The sequence below is a fragment of the Corvus moneduloides genome, chromosome 13, assembly GCF_009650955.1.
Source record: "Corvus moneduloides isolate bCorMon1 chromosome 13, bCorMon1.pri, whole genome shotgun sequence".
NCBI classification, from domain to species: Eukaryota; Metazoa; Chordata; class Aves; order Passeriformes; family Corvidae; genus Corvus; species Corvus moneduloides.
Window position 1 is genome coordinate 3,224,312 of NC_045488.1, and position 20,770 is coordinate 3,245,081.

At 40.9% G+C, this 20,770-nt stretch overlaps 1 protein-coding gene across 5 annotated transcripts in view; it reads left to right on the forward strand.

The window, feature by feature from the left end:
- The window catches only part of PDE8A (phosphodiesterase 8A), a 153,732-nt gene that overhangs the window by 105,020 nt on the left and 27,942 nt on the right, over positions 1-20,770 (forward strand). For all 5 annotated transcript variants that reach the window (XM_032122895.1, XM_032122897.1, XM_032122896.1 and 2 more), the window contains exons 2-13: positions 4,433-4,489; positions 6,896-7,086; positions 8,259-8,315; positions 9,736-9,793; positions 11,195-11,283; positions 11,515-11,593; positions 12,932-13,069; positions 17,363-17,451; positions 18,037-18,088; positions 18,189-18,231; positions 19,143-19,220; positions 20,188-20,258. In XM_032122895.1, the coding sequence (XP_031978786.1) occupies positions 4,433-4,489; positions 6,896-7,086; positions 8,259-8,315; positions 9,736-9,793; positions 11,195-11,283; positions 11,515-11,593; positions 12,932-13,069; positions 17,363-17,451; positions 18,037-18,088; positions 18,189-18,231; positions 19,143-19,220; positions 20,188-20,258 (1,002 nt within the window). The remainder of the gene's footprint in view (positions 1-4,432; positions 4,490-6,895; positions 7,087-8,258; positions 8,316-9,735; positions 9,794-11,194; positions 11,284-11,514; positions 11,594-12,931; positions 13,070-17,362; positions 17,452-18,036; positions 18,089-18,188; positions 18,232-19,142; positions 19,221-20,187; positions 20,259-20,770) is intronic.

A 20,770-nucleotide genomic window follows, 5' to 3' on the forward strand; every position in this document is an offset into this window, starting at 1 on the left:
TTTTAAGTATGTATTTGAAAATAAGAAAAAAATTTTTCTGTGATGTCTTAAAACATTGATCTGAGGAAAATGATGAATTTTGCTGGCTGTATTCCTTTAGGACCAGCAATGAAGTCATATGTCTAATCATTGTAGCTATTTGTCATATATTACAGTGAGTCAGAGATTCTGACTGTCTGCCCACTGAACGCAGATGTTGCCCTCCAGCAGCAGCTTCCATCTGCAATCCATTCAGCAAAAGTTCGTGGCACCTCTTTGTTCACGTGAGTTGCAGGAAAAAGCAGCTGTGCTCACCTGGGAAAGGCCAGAAGAGCAGCAGGAGCAGAAGTGCTCCCAGCTGCCCTTTAGGGAGGGGTATTATCAGGAGGCCAGGGCTGTGCATGGAATGTTCAGAGTAGGAGTCATTCCTGTCACCAGCACAGCTCCTGCTGTGGCAGAAAGGAAGGGATGGAGCCCCGTGGATGTCAGGGGAGCATTCCTGCTCCCTGGGGCACCAGCAGCTCCCCACCAGCCCCTCTCATGGGTGGGCAGTGCTGCAGCAGCCGCTCTGCCGAGGGCTGCCTTGGGCTGCACAGGGCTCTGCTTTAAAACCTCCCACAAAAACTTCAGCAAAGAGGTGTCTTAAGAAAATCAGCCTCCAGAAGGAATGCATTTGTGCCTCCATAGCAGGAGTATTGCATTGAGTTAATAGCCAAAGGATTTTTTGGGAGCTGATTCTGCCCAAAATTTTAGGTGTGCTCTCCTTTCCAATGGTAAGAGATGTTTGGAGAAAGCCAGGATGCACCACTTCTAGCAAACAGGAGACCTATGGGCTGCAAAGATCTGTCCCTGTAACCAGCCAGGCAATTTATCACCAAAGGGGGCATGTGAATCAAGCTGGCTTTATGTCCACCCTTTATTCCTTTCTGCATTTATTCATCGAGCAAGTTCATTTCAAGTTTTTCTAGCTGTAGGGAGAACGCAAAAACAATCGAGCAGTGATGAACAGACCATTCCTGTAGATTCTGTTTGGGTAAAATATGAAGAATGACTCCCAGAAAGAAGTTCTTACCAGGTTATGTTGGGTCAACACTGAGTATGTTGTACTTTAGTCAGATCAGTCAGAGTTGTGTAGGTCTGTATTTTTAGAGCTTATTTCACTTGTTTTTATTTACCCGACATTCACTTTTCTCAGGGCATTGGAAACATGAACTATTTCTAGCAGCAATTTCAGTGTTTGCAATGTAGCTGCTACAACAGAGAGATCATTTCTGGCGAGTGCTGAGCTGCTCACAGCGGTCGCTGGATGACTTTCCCTGTTGACAGCTGTCAATCACTTATGGCTAAGGCCATTGCCTTGGGATGGACCCCACTTTGTGCCAGGGCTGGGGCTGGTTCCACAGGACAGAAAATACAGTTTTCAAATAAGAAAGGCAGATTTGAGGAGAAATGAGTGCTACCAGCAGTGGTTCAGGGGATGTAAAATGGCTGCAGCTGCTGTGTGTGCGTTTGAAGAGCCGCAGTCACACACGCTGTTGCTTACGGACTTTGCGTCAGCAGCTCTTTGGCAACGGACCCAGCTCTATCACAGCCAGTTCCAGGAACCCACAACTAGTTCTACCTCTGTCTTCTCAGACACTCTTCCCCAATCTGTGCCCGCCTGGAAGGCTGTCACATGCCTAAGTCGTGTCTGCCAATCTGAAAATGTACTCGGGCTTTCCAACTAGGAAAGAAATTCCAAGGAAGAAGTAGAAAAAGGTGTGAGTGGATAAAGATGTGTTCGTGCAGTTACTATCCATGAGAGCTTTGGCTGTGTTTGGTTTCGTTGTCAGCTTGCAGCATTAGAGGTATTTTTTAAAGCTCATTTAGTTCAGGAACAGTTGAGAGTTTCTGCTAATCCTTGCTGCAGCCTTGATTTCTGACACAATACTTAATCAGCATGTTACTTCCCAGTGCTACCTGCAGTCACAAAAAGTTTAAATGATTAATCAAGTTATTTGAACAGATTTCAACAGGATTAAGAATTAACTGGAGTTCACCAAAATTTTCTGGCTGAGATGCAGACCAAGGCTTTGATTCTACTCAGGACAGCGAGTTAATGTGTAACAAGACAGGTTATCTCATCTGGTCACTTCTTGTGACTTAGGCTTAAATGGTGCATAGACAGGTATTTTCAGCACAGCAAAAGCCACAGATTTCTGGCAGAAAAGTGTTTTTCAGGCTCACCCCTTCAAATACTTTAATGACTATTCATTCACAAACTTCTTAAAAGAAAGAAGCATCTGAAAAGCAGTAACTGGCAATGCTGTGTTTGTCTCATTTGTTAGAATTCCCCTTGGGCTGGGACTGACAGTCTAAGGGTACACTGGCCTGGTAGATGGGGTTTTGCATCCCCCCAGATGCCAGTGAAGTTCAGCTCTGGATCTGAACCTCCCAGCTCAGGCCACCGCCCGGTGACACGGAGTACTCACTGTTTAATGCTGGCAGGTGGAGTGTACAAAAAAAAGTTAAAGGTTTGATTTGAAGTACAGTTCTGGTCAGATAAGTGACTGTAAAAGGTATCTTTTACTCAATTGACATGCTCCCTCCATGTTCTTCAGGCACTTCTGCTGATCCTACTGATTCAGGACAAGTAGTTACTACTGTCAGTAGTTACTGTCAGTAACACTGGTGCAAAAGAGCTGGATTCCCTCCTGCTGTGTGCATTATCAGCAAAAGTCTTTGCTGTTTTGTAGTGCAGAGTTTGAATAAGTGGATGATATACCACAGGGGAGAGTAAAGCAGCTTGAATTTTCCAACTGAAGTGAGATTTTTTTGGTCTCAAAATCAGAAAAAAAAAAAAGAAGACTGGAGAGTATTGAAACTAAGCTGATCTGACCAAAATGATTGAGTCAATCTGAAACCCCTTCATGTCATTTTAAGAGCAGCTCTTAAAGGCCCACTTAAGCAAACACTGTTTCCTGGCGTGCATTTTAGGCACTACGTTGCCATTTTTCCTCGACTCGTGTTTCTTGCTTATTTAATGTTGCAGTGATGACTTCCAAGTTGATAAAATCACAAATGAGACACTCTCAGGGCTGAGCAGCGGAGCATTAAGGTCACAGAAGGAGTGGAGCATGCAATTCTAAAAGATTTTTCTGTGGGATGTGCTGATGATTCTTTAAAACTACTTATTGGGAGAATGATAAGCTGCAAAACAATAAGTCTGATCTTCAGGTGTGGTTTTAATTTTGAAAAAGAACAATCTAAAAATACCACCTTTGTGCTCAACAGCCCTTTTGGTTTTTTTAACATTTCAGTCCAGAGATGCCTTACATTTACCACTTACTGCATTGACAAAGATTATTTTCTTCTGGCTTCTTACTCCAGTTACTTTTGAAGAGTCTATGTGGCTCCAAGGACCATTGGTTGGACTTTGTTTCCTATTTTGAATCGGGAACACTGTTATTCCTGCTTTTTAGTTTTTATTTCTAGGACAAGAGGTGAAGAATATTTAAGTACATTGGAAGTGCTGGTACTTGCCTGGTGGGAATTCCCAAAGAACTGAACCTATGTAATCCTGTTAGAGTCTCCTCTGTATTTATGTGTTTAACTCCTTTAGAAGTAGTCTCATACCAACTGAAGAGTAATTCATGTTGAAGTTTGATTAATGATTAATGATATAAAAGAGAAGCAGTTGTGATCAACAGCACTTGAGGTCATCGCCCTCCTTCCCACGAAGGGACAAGTGAGGGGGAAGGATCCTGGCTCAGTTCATGCATCCTAAACCGAACTGTGTTACTTGAACAGAATCCAGTGTGGGAATCACCCACATGCCAAAAGTGTGTGCCATATGACAGCATTTTTACAGGGTTTTTCGAAGCAAAGCTGCATGCTGAACACATGCTTCATCCCAACATTTCCCTGAGTTCTGGAACCTTCCCTGGAGGGGCTGGGCGGGCAGCAGGGAATGCAGCAAAATGCTCTTGGGGAAATTAAATCAGTGATTAAATAGCACCCCTGGGCCCCTGTTAGATGTGAAATTCGGGCACCTGTTACATTTGAAATTCTAAGAGAAGAGTTACGAATTTTTGCATTTCTCCCAGAGCTTTAAAGCTTTTTTGGACTTTAAAAGAAGCAATTTTTAAACACTTCCATGTTCTGCAGAACCGCTGGAGTGATACAGAGGATACGGAAAAATAACAATCTGTCTCCCAGACTTTCATGACTAATCTGTTAGTTTACATTTAAAATAACAATAAAAAATGACTTGAAGACCAGCTTGGTATTCCTAACTGTTAATGCAGCTTAGCATATGAACTTACTAAACCAGAACAAGACCCTCATGAAGAAGCAGCTTCAGAATGGTAGCAGTATATCCCCCAGACAGTGGTAGATAAGAGAGATAACAGAGATAATTTTTCTTCTTCCTTAGGTATAATGAATTAGTAAGTTTCTTTCTTATTTCTTCTAGGCACCGGTAACAGATGTGCAGTTTGGCCCTATGAGACTTCATCAAGATCAACTTCAGGTAACACAGCAGTCCAAACTGAAGTCTTGATTTCTAAAATATCACAGATGTTAGCTTAAAGTTTATGACTGGAATTTTTCGGATTACAAAGATCTTCACAGAGTATTTTGCTCCAGAGATAATGTGCACGTAACAGATTTTTTATCATGACCTTCTATGTAATATCCTAAAATCTCTGCCTGTTTTCTCCAGCCGTCTCTCAGCTCATAGAGCTGTCTGTTCTTTCTGCTAGTTACCTTGTAATCAATTTAGTTTGTGCCTCATTTTGTATTTTACTGGTAGTCAAATTCTTAATCAAAATCTCATCAAACTGGTACTAAGACAACCAAACTTGCAATATCATTACAAAAGATATGAAGTGAGCTTGGCAAAAACGATTTTTTTTGCTATTCATTACTGACTGACAATAATTAATCCTCTTTTATCCCTTTATTAATAAAGGGCTAATGTCATTTTCCCTCTCATTTTGCCTGGGATGAACGTGAGGTTTGGAGATATATGACTCCTGTGGACTTCCTTTGGAAATCCTCCCATATCCCAAGGCATACTGAACCATTAATCATCCAAGTTGTTCCTCAGTCAGTAATTGCAAAATTCCTCAGTGGAGGCAATCTGGACCTAACAATTTGAAAATGTCTGTCTTAAGAACTGCAGTTCAACGTCTTCCTGAGCTATTGTCAGAACAGCGATATCATCAAAAATCAGATCTTAGGACATCCTCATTCAGTTGTTCTCCAAGTAAAATCAGACTAGTCATGGAGTATTTCTGCCCCCTGTATTGTTATTAATGCTTGTACCACTTTTGTCCAGTCGTAGACCACTCTGAAAGGCTCCTGATTTATCCTGGTAATATAGCTGGCAGGTATGAGGGAAGAAAGTAGGCAACATCACATTTTTGCCAGAGTCAATCGCACAACTCAGATCTGCTGACTTTCTGTGCTGTTGCTGAAACCCTTTCTTCCCCTCTTAGGGGTGTTATTGATTAACTTCACTAAATTTAGCCCAAACTATGACATGTTTTTGCAAACAGTTTTGCAGGTTGCTATAAAAGGAACCTGAACTGAATGTGTGCAAAGTTCTTCATTCTTACAAAAATATGCAGTACATGGAAATGTTAAGATTTACTGGTAGACATTTCACCAGCCTGGTCCAAAGTGTAACAGCACTGGAGTTCCTAAAATCATGCAGAATATAAACAGCAGTGGGATGTGATGTGAGTTACACGTGCTTCACTTTGCCTGACCAAAGCATCTGACTGTGGTTTGATTGAACTACTGAAAGATTGTCTTGGGACAATAGGCCAAATGCTGGCTTAGTTATCCATTTTTCCCAAAAGGCTGCATGTGTTGAGTCATCCCCAAAATTGACACAGCATAGATCTGTTGTCTGCCATGCTGCATTCTTTGGGGCAAAAGAAATTTTCCTCTGCAAAACATTACCCTGACGCAAAGCACAATCACATCAGTGAGAGGCTTCCTTAGCAGACTTTGTTCACCTTCTGTACTGTATTAAATCCTGGAATTGGAAAAGCATTTTAAGGGAATTGAGCCTTATCATACTTTCAGTCTGTAGGCATTGTGTTGATTTTAAAGAGGCTCAGAGAGATTAGTTACTGGCAATTACATGGCAAGTTAGGACAGAGCAAATACTGGCTCATAGGTCTGACCTCCAGTTCTGGGTTTCAGCTATGATAATCTCCTTCTGTGATATAAATCCCATGGCAGGCTTTGTGTAGGAGTCACACAGGGACACCCTCCATATACAGAGGTACTGCTTATGATTTCAGTCTGGCATGAGTTCCTTTTGACCAGCCTGTCTGGAATATCCAGAAACCCCACAGAGTAGGCAGATCCAGTGCTTTGGGGAATTAGGATGAGATGGAAAGGAAAGCACATTTTTCATCATGCCATTGGAGCAGCATTAAATACTGATTCACACGAGATGAACCATGGCTTGTTTGTTTGTTTGTTTGTTTGTTTGTTTTCCCTTTTCTGGAATATGATCCCAGAAAGAAAAATAAACCCCAAGAAAAAGGTTGCATGTGAGACAGTTTCAGTGAAGGGGACTCACTGTTGGTTCATGCACGCTGTCTGAAACACAGGCATCTTGTCTCAGCTGGTTGCCTAAGCTCTCTTTGTAGATAATGACAAGAGAGACAGTTCCAAAACTTGTTCTTCCCATGTGGATATGCATGGCTCTGGCAGACTGTTTCACCCACTTGAAACACCTCTGTATATGGACAACTATAAAAGAAAGCAGTGGTCTGTAGAAAGCAATTCTGTTAAAAACAGTGGATTAAGCCTCAAAAGTGGCTTTAAAAAACAAGTTAAGAAGAGGGAGAAGTCACAGAATCTACTGTAAGTGTAAGATTTGTTGTTGATGATCCACTGCCTGTCTTTGCCTCAGGTACTTTTAGTGTTTGCTGAGGAGGATGACCAGAGTAATGGGTTCCGCTGGGCGTGTGACAAGGCTGGATTTCGATGTAATATTGCCAGGACACCTCAGTCTGCGCTAGAATGTTTTCTAGATAAACACCATGACATTATCATTATTGACCATAGACATTCCAGATACTTTGATGCAGAAGCGTTATGCAGGTAAGCACTGTTCCCGTGTAATTAATGCTTAACAATACAGTTAACACGTCATCAAAGCTTTTTTTGCTTTTATATGACTTTTTATAAACTCTATCCATCATTGATTTTTTTTGGCTTTGGACAGATGTGCACTGGCAGCATCAAATAATGTTACCTCAGTGCTTTACAGCGGATAGCAGCAGCAGCATTTTTGGTTGTGTGCTAGCGTCTCTGAAGCTTGATCTGGCTTGGAGCCACAGCGTACAAATTTGTTGCCATAATGAACTGTTGGGTATTTTTCTGGTTTTCTTTTGTTGTTTTGGTTGTTTGTTTATTTTTTTTCAAATACCTGGTTCCTTGTTTTCACACTAAATCAGCTGTAAAGATAGCATGTGCCACCAAGCACTTTAATTAATTCATTCTCTTTGTTTATGTTCTAATTATTTTGCAATGTCACTTGCTGTTGAATAACTCCCAGTGAAAACAGGCAATGTTTGGTGTGCACGTTTCCATATCTACAACATTTGAAAATATGTTATGAAGAGCAAAATTGCGAACAGATTCCAAAAATAATTTTAGAAACCGCTGTAAAGTATGAAAAAAAGGAGAAAAGGATTTGCCTTTGTGAGTCTCTCCACAGAGACAGGACAGGCAGCAGTGCCTTGCTCCAGTGACTTTGCAGTGAAATTGCCCTTGGGAATGTGTCTAGACTGAATTCGTCTGTGGGGTGGGGTGGCAGGGTCAGAGTGCGTGCCTTGGGGACTGTGGTGGGGCAAAGGCTCTTCTTGCTGAACTGAAGGAAGTAGATAAGATCTTTGTCAGGCCAAGACTAGGTAGCAGCACTGTTCCCCTTGTTGCATTTTTAACAATCTGTCCCAGAATTCAGTAAAATGCACCTGAAATGAGTGAGGCCAAGCCCTTCAAACAAGTTCATAATAAGCTGTTTCAGAGAGGATATTTTTTGCCATTCCCCCACTGAGAGTATCTGAGTTGTAGATTAATCTGTGTTCATGGAGTTTCAGGCATAATTTATTCTCTTTTCTTAGCAGCAGGCTTGGGATTTGACTTTTGGTTTGTTGTTAAACTATTTTAAAGAGATATTTTAAGCAAACAACTGTATGAAGATTCTGTAAAGTCATGTTTTCTGAAATGTGAACTTAAAGAAATTTAAATGGTTTGCTTTTTATTTAAAGGTCTATCAGAACAACGAAAGCCTCCGAAAATACAGTTATTATTTGTGTAGTACAAAGGTAAATACTCATATCTTTACTTTCACGTGTGAGCAAAACCGTAAATCTTATCATGGTAGAAGTAAACACTACATTAAAAAACCTGAATTAGAGCTTCCTACTGTGCTAATAATATGTGCTGTACCACAGTTTTTACTATTCTTGACCATAGGATTGGGACGGAAATGGTTTAATTGTTTAATTGGTTAATTTCTGGTTTTTGTTAAAGAGTCTCACTTTGGGTTTTGTTTTGGCTTCCTCCTCCCGCTCCCCCCATCACTGCAGGCTTTCAGAGTATATTTCAAACAAATTCTGTAAAATCCTGTACAAAACTGTCCCACAGATCTGTGTTTTGAACCTTTCTTGATCTGCCTTTCAATACGATTAATCTCAGCAAAAAACTGAGATCTGCTGAGTATGAGAAACAATACAGAACAATTTGATCAGTACAAAGTATCATTTGACCACAGAAGTTTTAAAAGCAAATGAGGTTATGACAGCTCAGTAAAGAGCTACATATGCTGTTCCCCTCCTCCTCCTTTGAAAATATTACTAGTGTCATAAAATAATGTAAAACTAAAAAAATTTTTTTTTAAATTACAGTATATTTAACGAAATTAAATAACTGAAAGGTAATTTCCTCAAAGTATAATTTGGGGATGGCTGTTTCTCAGAAAACATTAATTCTGAGGTGTTGAAATTTCCCATTAAAAATATACCACCATCTCTACCAAAGAAAAGACCATAATTAAACGTTTCAAGATCCAAAACTTCACGCATAAATAAAAGCCACTGTGCCATCTGCTAAACATGACCAGCTTCAATCCGCTTATTGACAGAAACTTCACATAATGGCCTTTCTTCCAGATTCCAGCCAGACATTCACATACATTGAAGTGTCTTTAAACAGTTAGTGTGGCCAGATTATTCAGATACTTCATTTTGGAATGTGTCTCAAACGTGACTTACTAGAAGGCAGTGGGTAGGCAACACTAGGAAGTCCATCCTCATTCAGGCACCTTGAGTTGCCCGTCTGAGATTTGGTACATTGAGATAACAAGTAATTTCTTAGAACTTTGGCTGTGTAGACTTTCAAGTACATTTCTGACTAATGACAGCATAAAAAATAAGGATCCAGTACAGAAAAAGTGGCAATAGTCCAATGACCTAACTCGTTAATTGGTTTCCTTGAAGCATTAGGGGTTTTTTTGATGTAAGCAGCTCACTACATGCATGAAAGAGAAGAACATTTTGGCTTATCCATGCCAAAGATGAAAGTTTATAAAAATTACAAAAAATATGTTTTATTCTTAGATCCTGTAAGGATCTGGCAGTATTGGCCTTGGTGTGACATCTGGGGTACAAGTAGATCAACGGATTGTGAAATTTGGTCTGAGTTGATTACAAAAATAATCTCTGACTTATCCTCCTTGTTTCAAAGGCACACTGATCGTGAAGAGTCATCAATATTTCCCCTGATCTCTGCTGGCTTCACAAGGGTATGTGCTATACTCGGCGGGCTTGCTCTGACATTTCCAAATTGTCATGCAAGAAACTCTCCAGAATTTTGGCTGTCAGTCACCATTTGTGTCAGTGATGCCACCTGTAGATCTTTTTGGTGCTGCTCATTCTTCGGTGTTCCAATTCTGAACATCGACATGACACTCTTGGGACCATAAGAAGTGGGTCTGAGGCTTTTCTACTTCATACATTTATTTCAAGTTAAATACATGATCCTTTCCTTGCAAAGTTGACATTGACAGAATTGATTAGTGGCTGTGGCAGAGCCAGAGAGCAGCTTGCAATGAACAACAGAATGTGCTGTGGGAACTTTCTTCTATCAAATGCCAATTCCCATCTGTAAACAGGCTTCAGATGCTGTCAAGTGCCATTAGCTATTGTTTGGAGACACCTGAAAAGTATTGCATTGAATCCATTCCTTGGCAACTATTCCAGCTAAGCAGAAAAGGTGTTTATTAGAGTGTTAGTTAAGTGGGTTCCTTATTGCCTTCAGCTGACAATGGAACAAGAATGGGCCTGATTTAGAGTGCAGTTCAGAATATTTGGTTGTGCTCACCAGATTTTTGCTGTCCCATCACATTCCATTTGCACCCATCTGCTTATTTCTAGTAAGGTCCCAATCCAGGAAATGCTACAGCCTGAAGATAATGGCATTTATATGAACAGTCATTCCAGTGGGTACATGAGTAATTCAGCACAGGCTCTGAATTATTTATGGATCAGAGCCTTGGAGATGGGGCTAATGGCAAAGCATAGAAAATTTTGTTTAGCAGCTTTGATTGTGGTGACTTACCTGTGATAATCAATCCTCCCTCCCAACCTATCCATGTCCGTGGCAGTTCAGTGTGAACAAAGATTTAGGATTCAGGCTCATACCTGGTAAATATGAAATGGTTTTTAAAAAGTGAAAGATATTGAGACCATTGCTCTAAAAGCCCCAAAGTCAATAAAGGTATATTTGACAGGAGATTTTGTTTTCATCTATATAGACAGTTTGGGGTATTAGCAATTGGAAACTCATCATAATTTCAAATTTTAATTACTTGAGACCTGACAATTTTTTCACTGTTATTTTAAATAAGTAGCATGAAAGCTAAAATTAGATTTTTAAAAAATACATTGATCCTGCTGCCAATCACAGAGAATAAACAGGTTGGTTGAATGTCATTGCCATGAGGATCTGTCACCTTTTCAAAATGCAGTAACCTGAAAAGCTAGTACCAAAAAATAATCTTCTCCCATTGCTCATGTCCCAGCATGTTCATTTTTGGCATATCTACTCCTTTTCTGGTTCTTTAGCAAGCAAAAGGAAACAGAGCTTCAAATCCTTGCAGACAGGAATGTTTATTAATGAAATATTTCTAACCTTTTATTTGCAGAGATATATAGAAAATTCTAGTAGAATGGCCTGTTACAATGAGTTGATTCAGCTGGAATTTGGACAGGTGCAGGCACAATTCAAACTAAGGTAATTTTACCAAAAATCTTATCAACAAAAAAGTTCCAATTCAGCCACATCCTTAATAGAGTATTTATTTTAATTTGCAGTAGTTAATTATAGAATGTCAGTTCCCTGAAGAAAAGACCTTAATTGCTAAACTACACCATTATTCAGTATGGAGTTGTAATGCTTTATTAACATATATAAGAAGAATTAAATGGATAAAAATTTTTGGATGCCTTTTTCTTTTTTCTCCAGGGCATGTAATTCATTATTTACAGCATTAGAGAAAAGTCAAGAAGCCATTGAGATCACAAGTGAAGACCATGTAATACAGGTTTGTTCCAGTCATAAGTACAGAAAATTGCTCTGTATTTTATTTCTCTATGATTACACTTACTCTTTCTTACAGCACAAGAATCTAATCTAACTTAATGGTTCTAAAAGATTGAAGTGGGTTTAGCTGTAGAGTAGAATTTTCTCAGAATTTAAAGTGTCTTGCATAAATCAAATAAATTTTAAGGGAGATTGTTGTTTCTGAATGAATAAGGATTTACTCTCTTGTTTTTATTTTTTGTTTTGATTATCTCTATTATTCATTCTTCCTCTATATCAAGAATGAATGCAGCCACTGGCTTATATGCATTCTTTTCCAAAAATATTGTATGTTAATTTGATGCTCCTTAAAATCTAATGGATGTTCTATTTAAATAATTTTACTTTTTCTTTTCTAAAATCTGGTACTGTTGGATGTATTTTTGGGCCAACTGTTTTTGAATGTAATCCTCTTTTAGAAATTTTTTTAAAACAGGGAAAAGAAATTGTGCTTAGGTTTGCAGTTCTGAAAACCATGATCTTTTCAAAGGAGTTAGTTCCATCCCTAGCTATGAAGCAGTGAGGAGTGATTTTATTATCAATAAAGAGCTTCCATCTAAGCCTCTGGGAATTATAACATGCATACAAATTGTACCTTCTTGACCCAAATCTTGACAGTGGCAACTTCATTGAAGGATGTGCCTGCTCCATCCCTTTTACAAAAACAACAGAACACATCCTGAAGTTGTTTTAAATATGCTTTTTTCAGACCAAATTTTGTCCCTCTGCTGACAGCCCCAGAGTATGAGAGAGCTGACACAAAAACTGCAGTGAGATGCAACATTCCCTCTAGGGAGAAACTGCTTTATTAAATTCCACTTCTGCTCTGCTTGGCTGGGCTTTGCCTGGACAGGGGAATAGTGATGGTTGGCCCTTAAGCATGATAAGATGATGGATTTGACAAGAGATATGGCTAATATTCCTATGGTATCCCACCATCCAGTTTGTGATTTGTAGGAACACTGAGGTAGGTTTGAGGTTTATTGGTCTGGGAACTGACAGAGCCCATTTTTCAGGAATTTATATTGTCTGTCTAAACTCTGTGGATATGTGATACTCAGCTGCTTGCATAATTTCCCTCTCTTTGCTGACATGCACACACTCTGCTCAACTATTCTAGCATGGAAATTTCCTGGTTTGCTTCACAAAGAAAAAAATGTGAACATCTCTCTCAGGAATAGAGCATGCAGACATTTATTTCGGGCTGGGAAAGAGATCTCCTGGTTAAACAAACAAAAAAGGGGATTCTGTTGTGCTTTAAGTATAATGTTGAATCGGTATTTGTTTGTTTTTATTTCAGTACGTCAATCCTGCTTTTGAAACGATGATGGGCTATCAGATAGGTGAACTAATAGAAAAGGAATTAACAGAAGTGCCTATAAATGAAAAAAAAGCTGATTTCCTAGATACTATTAATTCCTGCATAAAGATAGGAAAGGTGAGTAATGGCATTGTATCACTTTTATTTGCTACCTGTAAAGGTTGTTGTGGTCCAGCAGTGACACACATTGTGACTTGCAGCTTCACAGACACGTAGCATTTGCAACTTACTTAAAACAAGAACAGGAAGTAAAAAAACGTTCGTTTTTTTCAGGGCTTCTTTCTCTCTTCTTGCTTGGTAGAGGTACTTGTTTTGCAAAAATAAGTGACTTTCTGCATTTCTTTATAATTTATGCTGTTTGTAGCAAATGGTGTGGGAGTACTGAAGAAAAATGAGATGGATGCACATGTTATCTGGTGCCATGTAAATGAGAAAAGTACCATATTGAAGTATTTCACCAAGAAATGTGGAAGCTGATTTGCAAGTTCAGACTGTAAAAATACCAAGGAGACATTTGCAATATCACTTGAAAGTGATAGGCAGTGTCAGCTGCCAGCTGCCAATCTGTTTAATTCCCTAATGGCATGGGAGCTGTCTAATGGATTTCCATTAGAAATGCTCATTGCACAGAGATGAGCTGGTTTCTGATGTCACTGAATGTGACACAGTGCCCTGTAGGAAGAGATCGTGGAGGTTGCACAGAGAGCTTTGGGAATGGGTGTGTTCGGTGATGTGCCAAGGCCCAGGCTGGGGGTCAGGAGAGCTGGTTGGGTCATTGGGACTCTGCATGGGAAGCAGCACGACATGGCACAGAGCAGGGAGATGCCAAAGTGAATCATGGCACACAGGGATGCACAAGCACAGATGCAAAGCTGTGGTGAGTCGTGCTCTGTAGGTCAGGGTGCTGACACAGCGACAAAAGCTGGGTGCAGATTCCACGTGTATTTCGAGGAGAATGTGTCGCTCATTTCCACGTGTGTTGGCCTGTTGGAAGAGATCCCAGCCACAGACAATAGTTTGGATTATGGTGCTTCACACCTCTGTTGCCTGACTGAAGTTATTTTGGTAAATGTGTGCAATACAGAGCTGATGTTAGGAGGGAGTGTTTATTAAGTTCTAATTCAAATACATTAGATAGGTCAGGCCTTAAATCCACACCATCAAGATATGAAGTGATAAATTTTCAAATGGACTGATAAAAATTTCATTAGTAACAGAAATATATTTCACTCTGTGAACGATAGAAATTTAAACCTAATTCAACTCCTTCCTTGTACTAATTTTACTCCCAACTGTGTGAGTTGAACAGTGAGGGCTAATGAAATACTACCTACTTAAACCTCTCTGTCTGGGACAGCTTCAGCTGTTTGCAGGTGTTTTGTGTTTCCCCTTGGAACATTTCATATATGTAATCTATGCAACCTTACATTTATATATTAATATAAAAATGAATTGCCAATTAAATTATTACGGGAAGCATTTGCAAGTAGATGTTAACTGTGAGGAACAACCTTTGAAATACTTGAAGTTTTGAGATCATTTGGGTCAAGATGCTACAGCATTTTCAGAGGTGCCTGAGATACCTGGATCATTCTGACATGGTCTGTGTGTAGTTTTCAGGCTTGTGATTTCTTTATATCCTAAATTTAAAAGACTACACTACAATAGGCCATATATTGGCTACTGTAGGTTACAGCATATCAACAAAAGGAAACTGCTGTTGTGATACTCTCCTGTCCTGTTTGACTGCTCTGTTTTGAACAAACCTGGTACCATACTAACATAGTAATAAAAATAATAGAAAGCAAGTTTTTCTGATCTTTGGAAAAATCTGAGCTGCATGAAATTTATCTCATGCCTTTAAATGGAATTCAGGAAGATGGAGCCTTGCAGCATTTCACCTCTAGTGCTGTGAGCAAGTTCAGTATATTCAAACAGAACTTCATAGGTGTTATACTCAAAAATTGATAATTGCATGATACATAGGAATTCTTGGGTCAGGATGTTGTTTCTCTTAGTAAAAACCTTATCTCTGGAAGTTAATTTTTTGTTCCTACAGCTGCCTGTAATTTGCCAGAAGCCAATGTTATTGAAACATCCATCTATCCATACTTGAGGAGTTAAAAAAATGTTGTGCTTTTCTTCATTCTTCTGTTTCCTGATTCAGATTGCATCCATTAAGATGAAATGTGCAATTCTGACTAGAATTCTTGCTGCGTCTGATCTCCGCAGTTTGACACGAAGCTCTTAGTTTGGTTTTTTCTGAAGTGAGATGAATAGCTACTGATAAAGCAGACAAGACATGCAGTTCCTCCTGCTGCTTGGGAACTGTTTGCAAGTTTTTCACACAAGGTCTTCCCAGAGAGGGTGGGAGAGCAATCACACTCTGTGATGAAGGTCTATGGCAGCACCTTCCTAACTCAGCCTTCGGTTCTGGGAGATCGTGTTCGTGAGGTCCTGTGTTTATTTTGGTTTGCTCTGCTTTCTACAAGCAGTTTGCTGAACTTTGCTGTCTAGTGCAAGAAGCCCCAGTCTAAAAGGAAGGCTGAACTGGGGGGTTCCTTACTGTGCCTGTGTGAGTGCTCAGTGGATAGATGTGTGCCTTGGCCTTCTTCATGGAGTTTGAAACCTCAGCATTGATTCACTGTGAGGGGCGGCACTCGGGGGTTTGCTGTGCATGGTGTTTGCTCTTGTTTGATCCCAGCACTGCCCACAGCAGGGACTGGTCATGGTGCTTGTGTGGCTCCAGTGGAGACATAACCATGGGCTTGACTGACAGCACGTCTTGGGAATAGCTCTTTTCTGTTGGATTGCTGACAGAGGCTCTGGGAGAGAGCATATGGTGTTCTTAAAATACATTTAAGTAACACCCCTGGGAGAACTTTACCTACCAGCAGGAGTTTGGCTTGGACCTCCTGTTTCTCAGAATTGTGCTGACCTTTTCCCTCACACATTTCCTGCCACAGTTTAACAGGTTTTAGAAATTCACAAGTTGAAAAATCGATCTGTTGACTAAGAAGAGCGCATTAGTGAATAACCTGCCTTGAAAAGGATGCGATTTCAATGAGGGAATTATCCAATCTGTAGCTTATGACTTCACCCCTTTGTGCACATCCTGGGTTTATTACCTGAGTTAGAGATCAATTACTCATCTCTACCTCATCCTGGTTGTCAGGAAACTATTGATATGCATAGTTTTAATTATGAGAGCATTGAATTTTGCGGTGCTTGCTTTATCTTTATTTGTATTCCTCAAGCAGCTCACAGAAGACATTATGCTCACTACACAGTTTGTTACGCACAATTCTCTTCTGACAGATCCTCAGAAAAGCCTTTCATATTTTTTTCTGTACAGCCTGTCACATGCAGTTCTCTGTGGGCTGGAGTCTTTATTTGCTGGCTCCATCTACATAAATGTAAAACTATTCTCTCTGTACCTGTGCTCTGGCCTGCTTGACTGTGAAATCTGTCAGTCCCACATAAATAAATATGTATTGTGTGCCTTGTAGAGGCACACAATATTTAAGATCTGATCTAAAGTTTGTTGAACTCAATGGAAATACAGCACTTGGCACAAGCAGTTTGTGTTAAGTGAACGTGCAAGATGGATTCAATTATTCATTAATCACATGGTATTTAGTAAAGGCCCAGCTCAAAATATGCATCTGTTAAAAGAGACCACCAACAGCTCTTCTAGGGATGGAAACACATAGGCAATCCCAAAACCAGAGTGCTTTTAGAGGGGAGGCAGAATCCAGGAGCTATTCTGCTGGGCTCTCTTCTGCTTTAAAAAAAAAAACCAGATTAAATCTCTGCTGCTTTTTCATAGTGAACTGACAGTATGGAAAGTAAATGTGCTGGGATATCAAAGCACTTTTAGTCACAGATATATTCAATGTTCGCCAGTGATAAGACATCCCAAGCATGCAGGAGAGAGTGCATCCAGCAGGGAAGGTGATCAGGGCAGTGTAACAGCTTTGCAGTGACCTTCCTGTCCCGGATCCCTGGGGGAACCCACACCTGCAGCCCCGGGGGACTCTGCTCCAGGCAGAGGCTGGTCTGAGCTCCTGCTTTTACGGGGCTCCTTGCTAGGTCTCCCCAAAATGAGCTGCAACACCATTGAGGTAGGATGGGGAAGAGAATGTGTGGTTCTGATTCCCACAGCTCCTGAGGTCCAGCTGTTGCCATCAGAGTATTCCCAGGCTGCCCCTCTGGAAGTTCTCTGTGCATTGGCAGCAACACAATGACCAGTAGGTTACTTACAGGGGAGAAATGTGAGGGTTTGAGCACAGTTTAGCCAGTCCTGCCTGGTTCTGTATTGTGAGACAGCTTTCAGTGAAAGAAGGTATGAAGCTACAGCTTCTCTTTGTGTTTTAGCTGAACTTCCTTCCACTTGAATTATTTTTTCAGGAATGGCAAGGAATGTACTATGCGAAAAAGAAAAACGGAGATAGCATACAACAAAATGTGAAGATACTACCTGTCATTGGACAGGGAGGGTAAGTATGAAAGCTAAAGCCATGATTTGTGTCTGAATGAAGGCTCAGTTTAGAGTTCAGTTGCTTTCAGCAGATATTGGGTTATCCTGCTACTGAGTATAATGGAAGTTTATGCAAGGAAGGGTGCCTCAGACCTCTGCACTTAATTCCTTGGGGCAAAATCAACTTTACATGCTGCCAGCAGGGAAAGTGAAATACTCCTAATTCTCCCCCAAAAGGAGCCAAAGATGCAGATGTGCTCACTTGTGACTCTGACTTTCTAATTCTACCCTGAAGTGCAAGTGCACCCTCCTGTCTTCCTGTGCATTGCGTTGGTACCACCAGGACCCGTGTCCTGTTTCACTGGGCACCTGTACCATGTCCTTCCATGCTCGCTTTTCCATGCTCCTTTCGTGGCTGTTGCCAAAGGTTGCTACGTGATGAGGTCACTGTGTGCTTTGATCACAGACAAAAATTCAAGCATGTCTAGGTTTTTGTGCAACTTCCACTTAGTCCCCAAATCGAGCCTCTGGAGCACCCAAGTGTCAGCACTGAATTAGAGCTGAGGTTTGGATGGGAATTAACAACACTGTTTTTTGCCTACAGAAAGATTAGACACTATGTGTCAATTAGTAGACTGTGCAATGACAACAATAAGGTAAGTGAAAATAGTGCAATGCTCACTTTAGTTTGAGCCCTAAGTATTCCAAAATAATGGCAAAGTTCTGAATAACTGGATTTCTCATGCTGAATTTCAGGTGGAGAAGACATGTGAATGTATTCAGGCTGAATCTCAGACAGGTACGACACGTCTCTTCTGTCCCAATAAGTGGAGAACATGCCTGGGGAGAGAATAAAGGCCACTCACTGTCAGTGATTTGACTAAAAACACAGTTTCACAGAACAGTCCTGTTTGCCTAGTGATAAGCTGGGAATCCAACCCAAAAGGCAGGAAAGTAAATACAAGCCCCCTGTCTACCTGCCTCACTTATTTTAGAGGTGACACAAAGCAACCCACCTTTGAAATCACAGTCACAGGGCCCCAAGTTGGTATGGTGGTATTGCTGGAGTCAGTGCCACAGTTCAGCTGTAGGTGCTGGATCCCTGTGGCAGAATTAGAAATGAGAAGGATGCTGTCATGTCATCGTGTTGCTGTGGCTGCTCTGTAGCACCTGTGTCTGCACTGCGGGGAATTTGCATGTGGGTGGAAATGAGGATGGCCAACACTGCCATTCACCCTCAATGAGGACATCCTTGGCATCCACGCTGTAGGTACTTGTTAGGTGTAGTCTTAGCACAGGCTGAATCTTGGAGTCCATAAGGAACCTGGGATACCCTGCCTGGTTTGTTGGCATGTGCTCTGCTTTGGCCTACCCAGTTCTTGGTGGCAGTGGTTACTTGAGTGAACTCAGGTGTGCTGCACAAGCTGTGTTCACAACTGCAATTGTGTCACAGTGGCAAGAGAGGAGCTTTTCCCTCCACACTGTTTCCTTCTGCACAGACATTTAGGCATGTTCTGCCTGAGAACTTGGCTGGGTTCAGGACAGTGTAATAGGGCAAGAGCTTTAAAAGGCACTTTCATCAGCTCTCATCTACTGAAGCATTGAGGTCAGTGTCACTCAGCTGCTGCCAGGCTTTTCTGAGCTTCAGTTCCCTTAACACACATCTTAGTCAAAACTTTGTGTCATTATGCAATATCCTTTTCTTCACAGATACTCAGACTTGCAGACACAAAGACATGAGGAAGGGATCCCTGGATGTCAGATCCACAACATCACGAGGGAGTGATGGTATGTGAAACAACTCACTGTGTTGGGTCTGGCTGAGTTGGAGTTGTCATGCAAACCCAATACACAAATTACTACATTTCTTACCTCTTCTCTTGATAAATATATTATGATTTTTTTCTCAGTTTTGTTTTCTTACTGTATTTTTCTCTGTTAGATCACCCCGAACTTGATAGATGAGTCACATACTCAAAACTGTTGCTGATACTTACATGCTTTTGTTAAACCATACCTCATCACAGCCTAGGCAGCATACACTAGTGAAGCATGTCTGTGGCAGTGAGAATACAGCCATGCTCCAGTATAGCAAAAATAGCACTGATTCTTCCTCTTAAGAACAGCTCAGCACAATGAGTAACAGAGATTTGTCTGCATTTTATAGGTAGCACAATATCCAGAAAAGTCTCATCTTGACCTTTCCTCTGCAGAACCAAAATTGCTAACCAATATAAAACATTTGTTTTTAAATTTCCAATGAATAATAGGCCAGAACCTCTGCTGTTTTTATGTGGGATAGGTACCCACTTCAAAAGAGCTTCAGTGATTTACCTCAGCTTGGAAGCTGACTCATTATGACTTGTCATATTGCATCAGGCAGCAAGAGTAGATACATCCTCTAATAATCTAAATTCAGTGGTTACCTACCTGTGCCTGCCAGTTTATACACACACATCTGTGTAGTCTTTTAACTGAGTTTGTAACTGAATATTTTAATTAGTTTAAATAAAAAAGCAGAGCCCTGATTTTGCCAGGCTGTCACAGCCACTTATCTCGAATCAGGGACATCAGTGGTTCAGCCAGCATCTCTTTGCATTTGCGTGTCCCCAGCATCACAAGCATGTGTATGCATTCTGCAATAGATTGCCTCTGAAAGGCACAGCAGGGTAAGCAGTGCAGAAAAGGCCTCAGGAGTTCCTGGCTGCATCCTCCTGTCGGGCCTTGTACAAATCCTGCTCTGTTTTGCACACAGGCAGCTCCCAGCGGCGCCGCTCCTCCATGGCCAGGGTCCATTCCATGACTATCGAGGCACCCATCACCAAGGTATGGTCACAGCACAAGGCTCCAGGGCAGCACCCAGGCAGCACCAGCCTCTGCTGCAACCCCTTCCCCTGTTCCACCTGCCCACTGCTGTAGCTCCAAAAAGCCAGATAACTCTGAGCAAAGATCTCCCAGACCTGCTCGATAGAGTGCCATCCATGGGGTCAGCCATCCTGTGATCCTTTTTAAGAAGGAGGGACTGGAGTTCCTCCTTCTTACTTATGGATTGTCAACTGCTTTCTGAAACCATTCAAGGATTTGTCAAAAATCAGCTCTTTAATAAATCGAGAGAGGCAAGTGAGAGAAAGTTACATTAAATCCATTCAGAGACATTTTGAGGCTGTGCCTTGGAGGGGAAACTCATTAATAAGATTGCTGTCTTTAGAGCCATGATCTTATTCCCAGAGTCGGTAACAAACATCAGTGTTTCAGTAATATCCCTTTCATTTTGATTTTCCTCCATGCAGATTAAAGTTTTAGATCTTGTTATTTTCCTGAGTTTCCCATAGTAATTA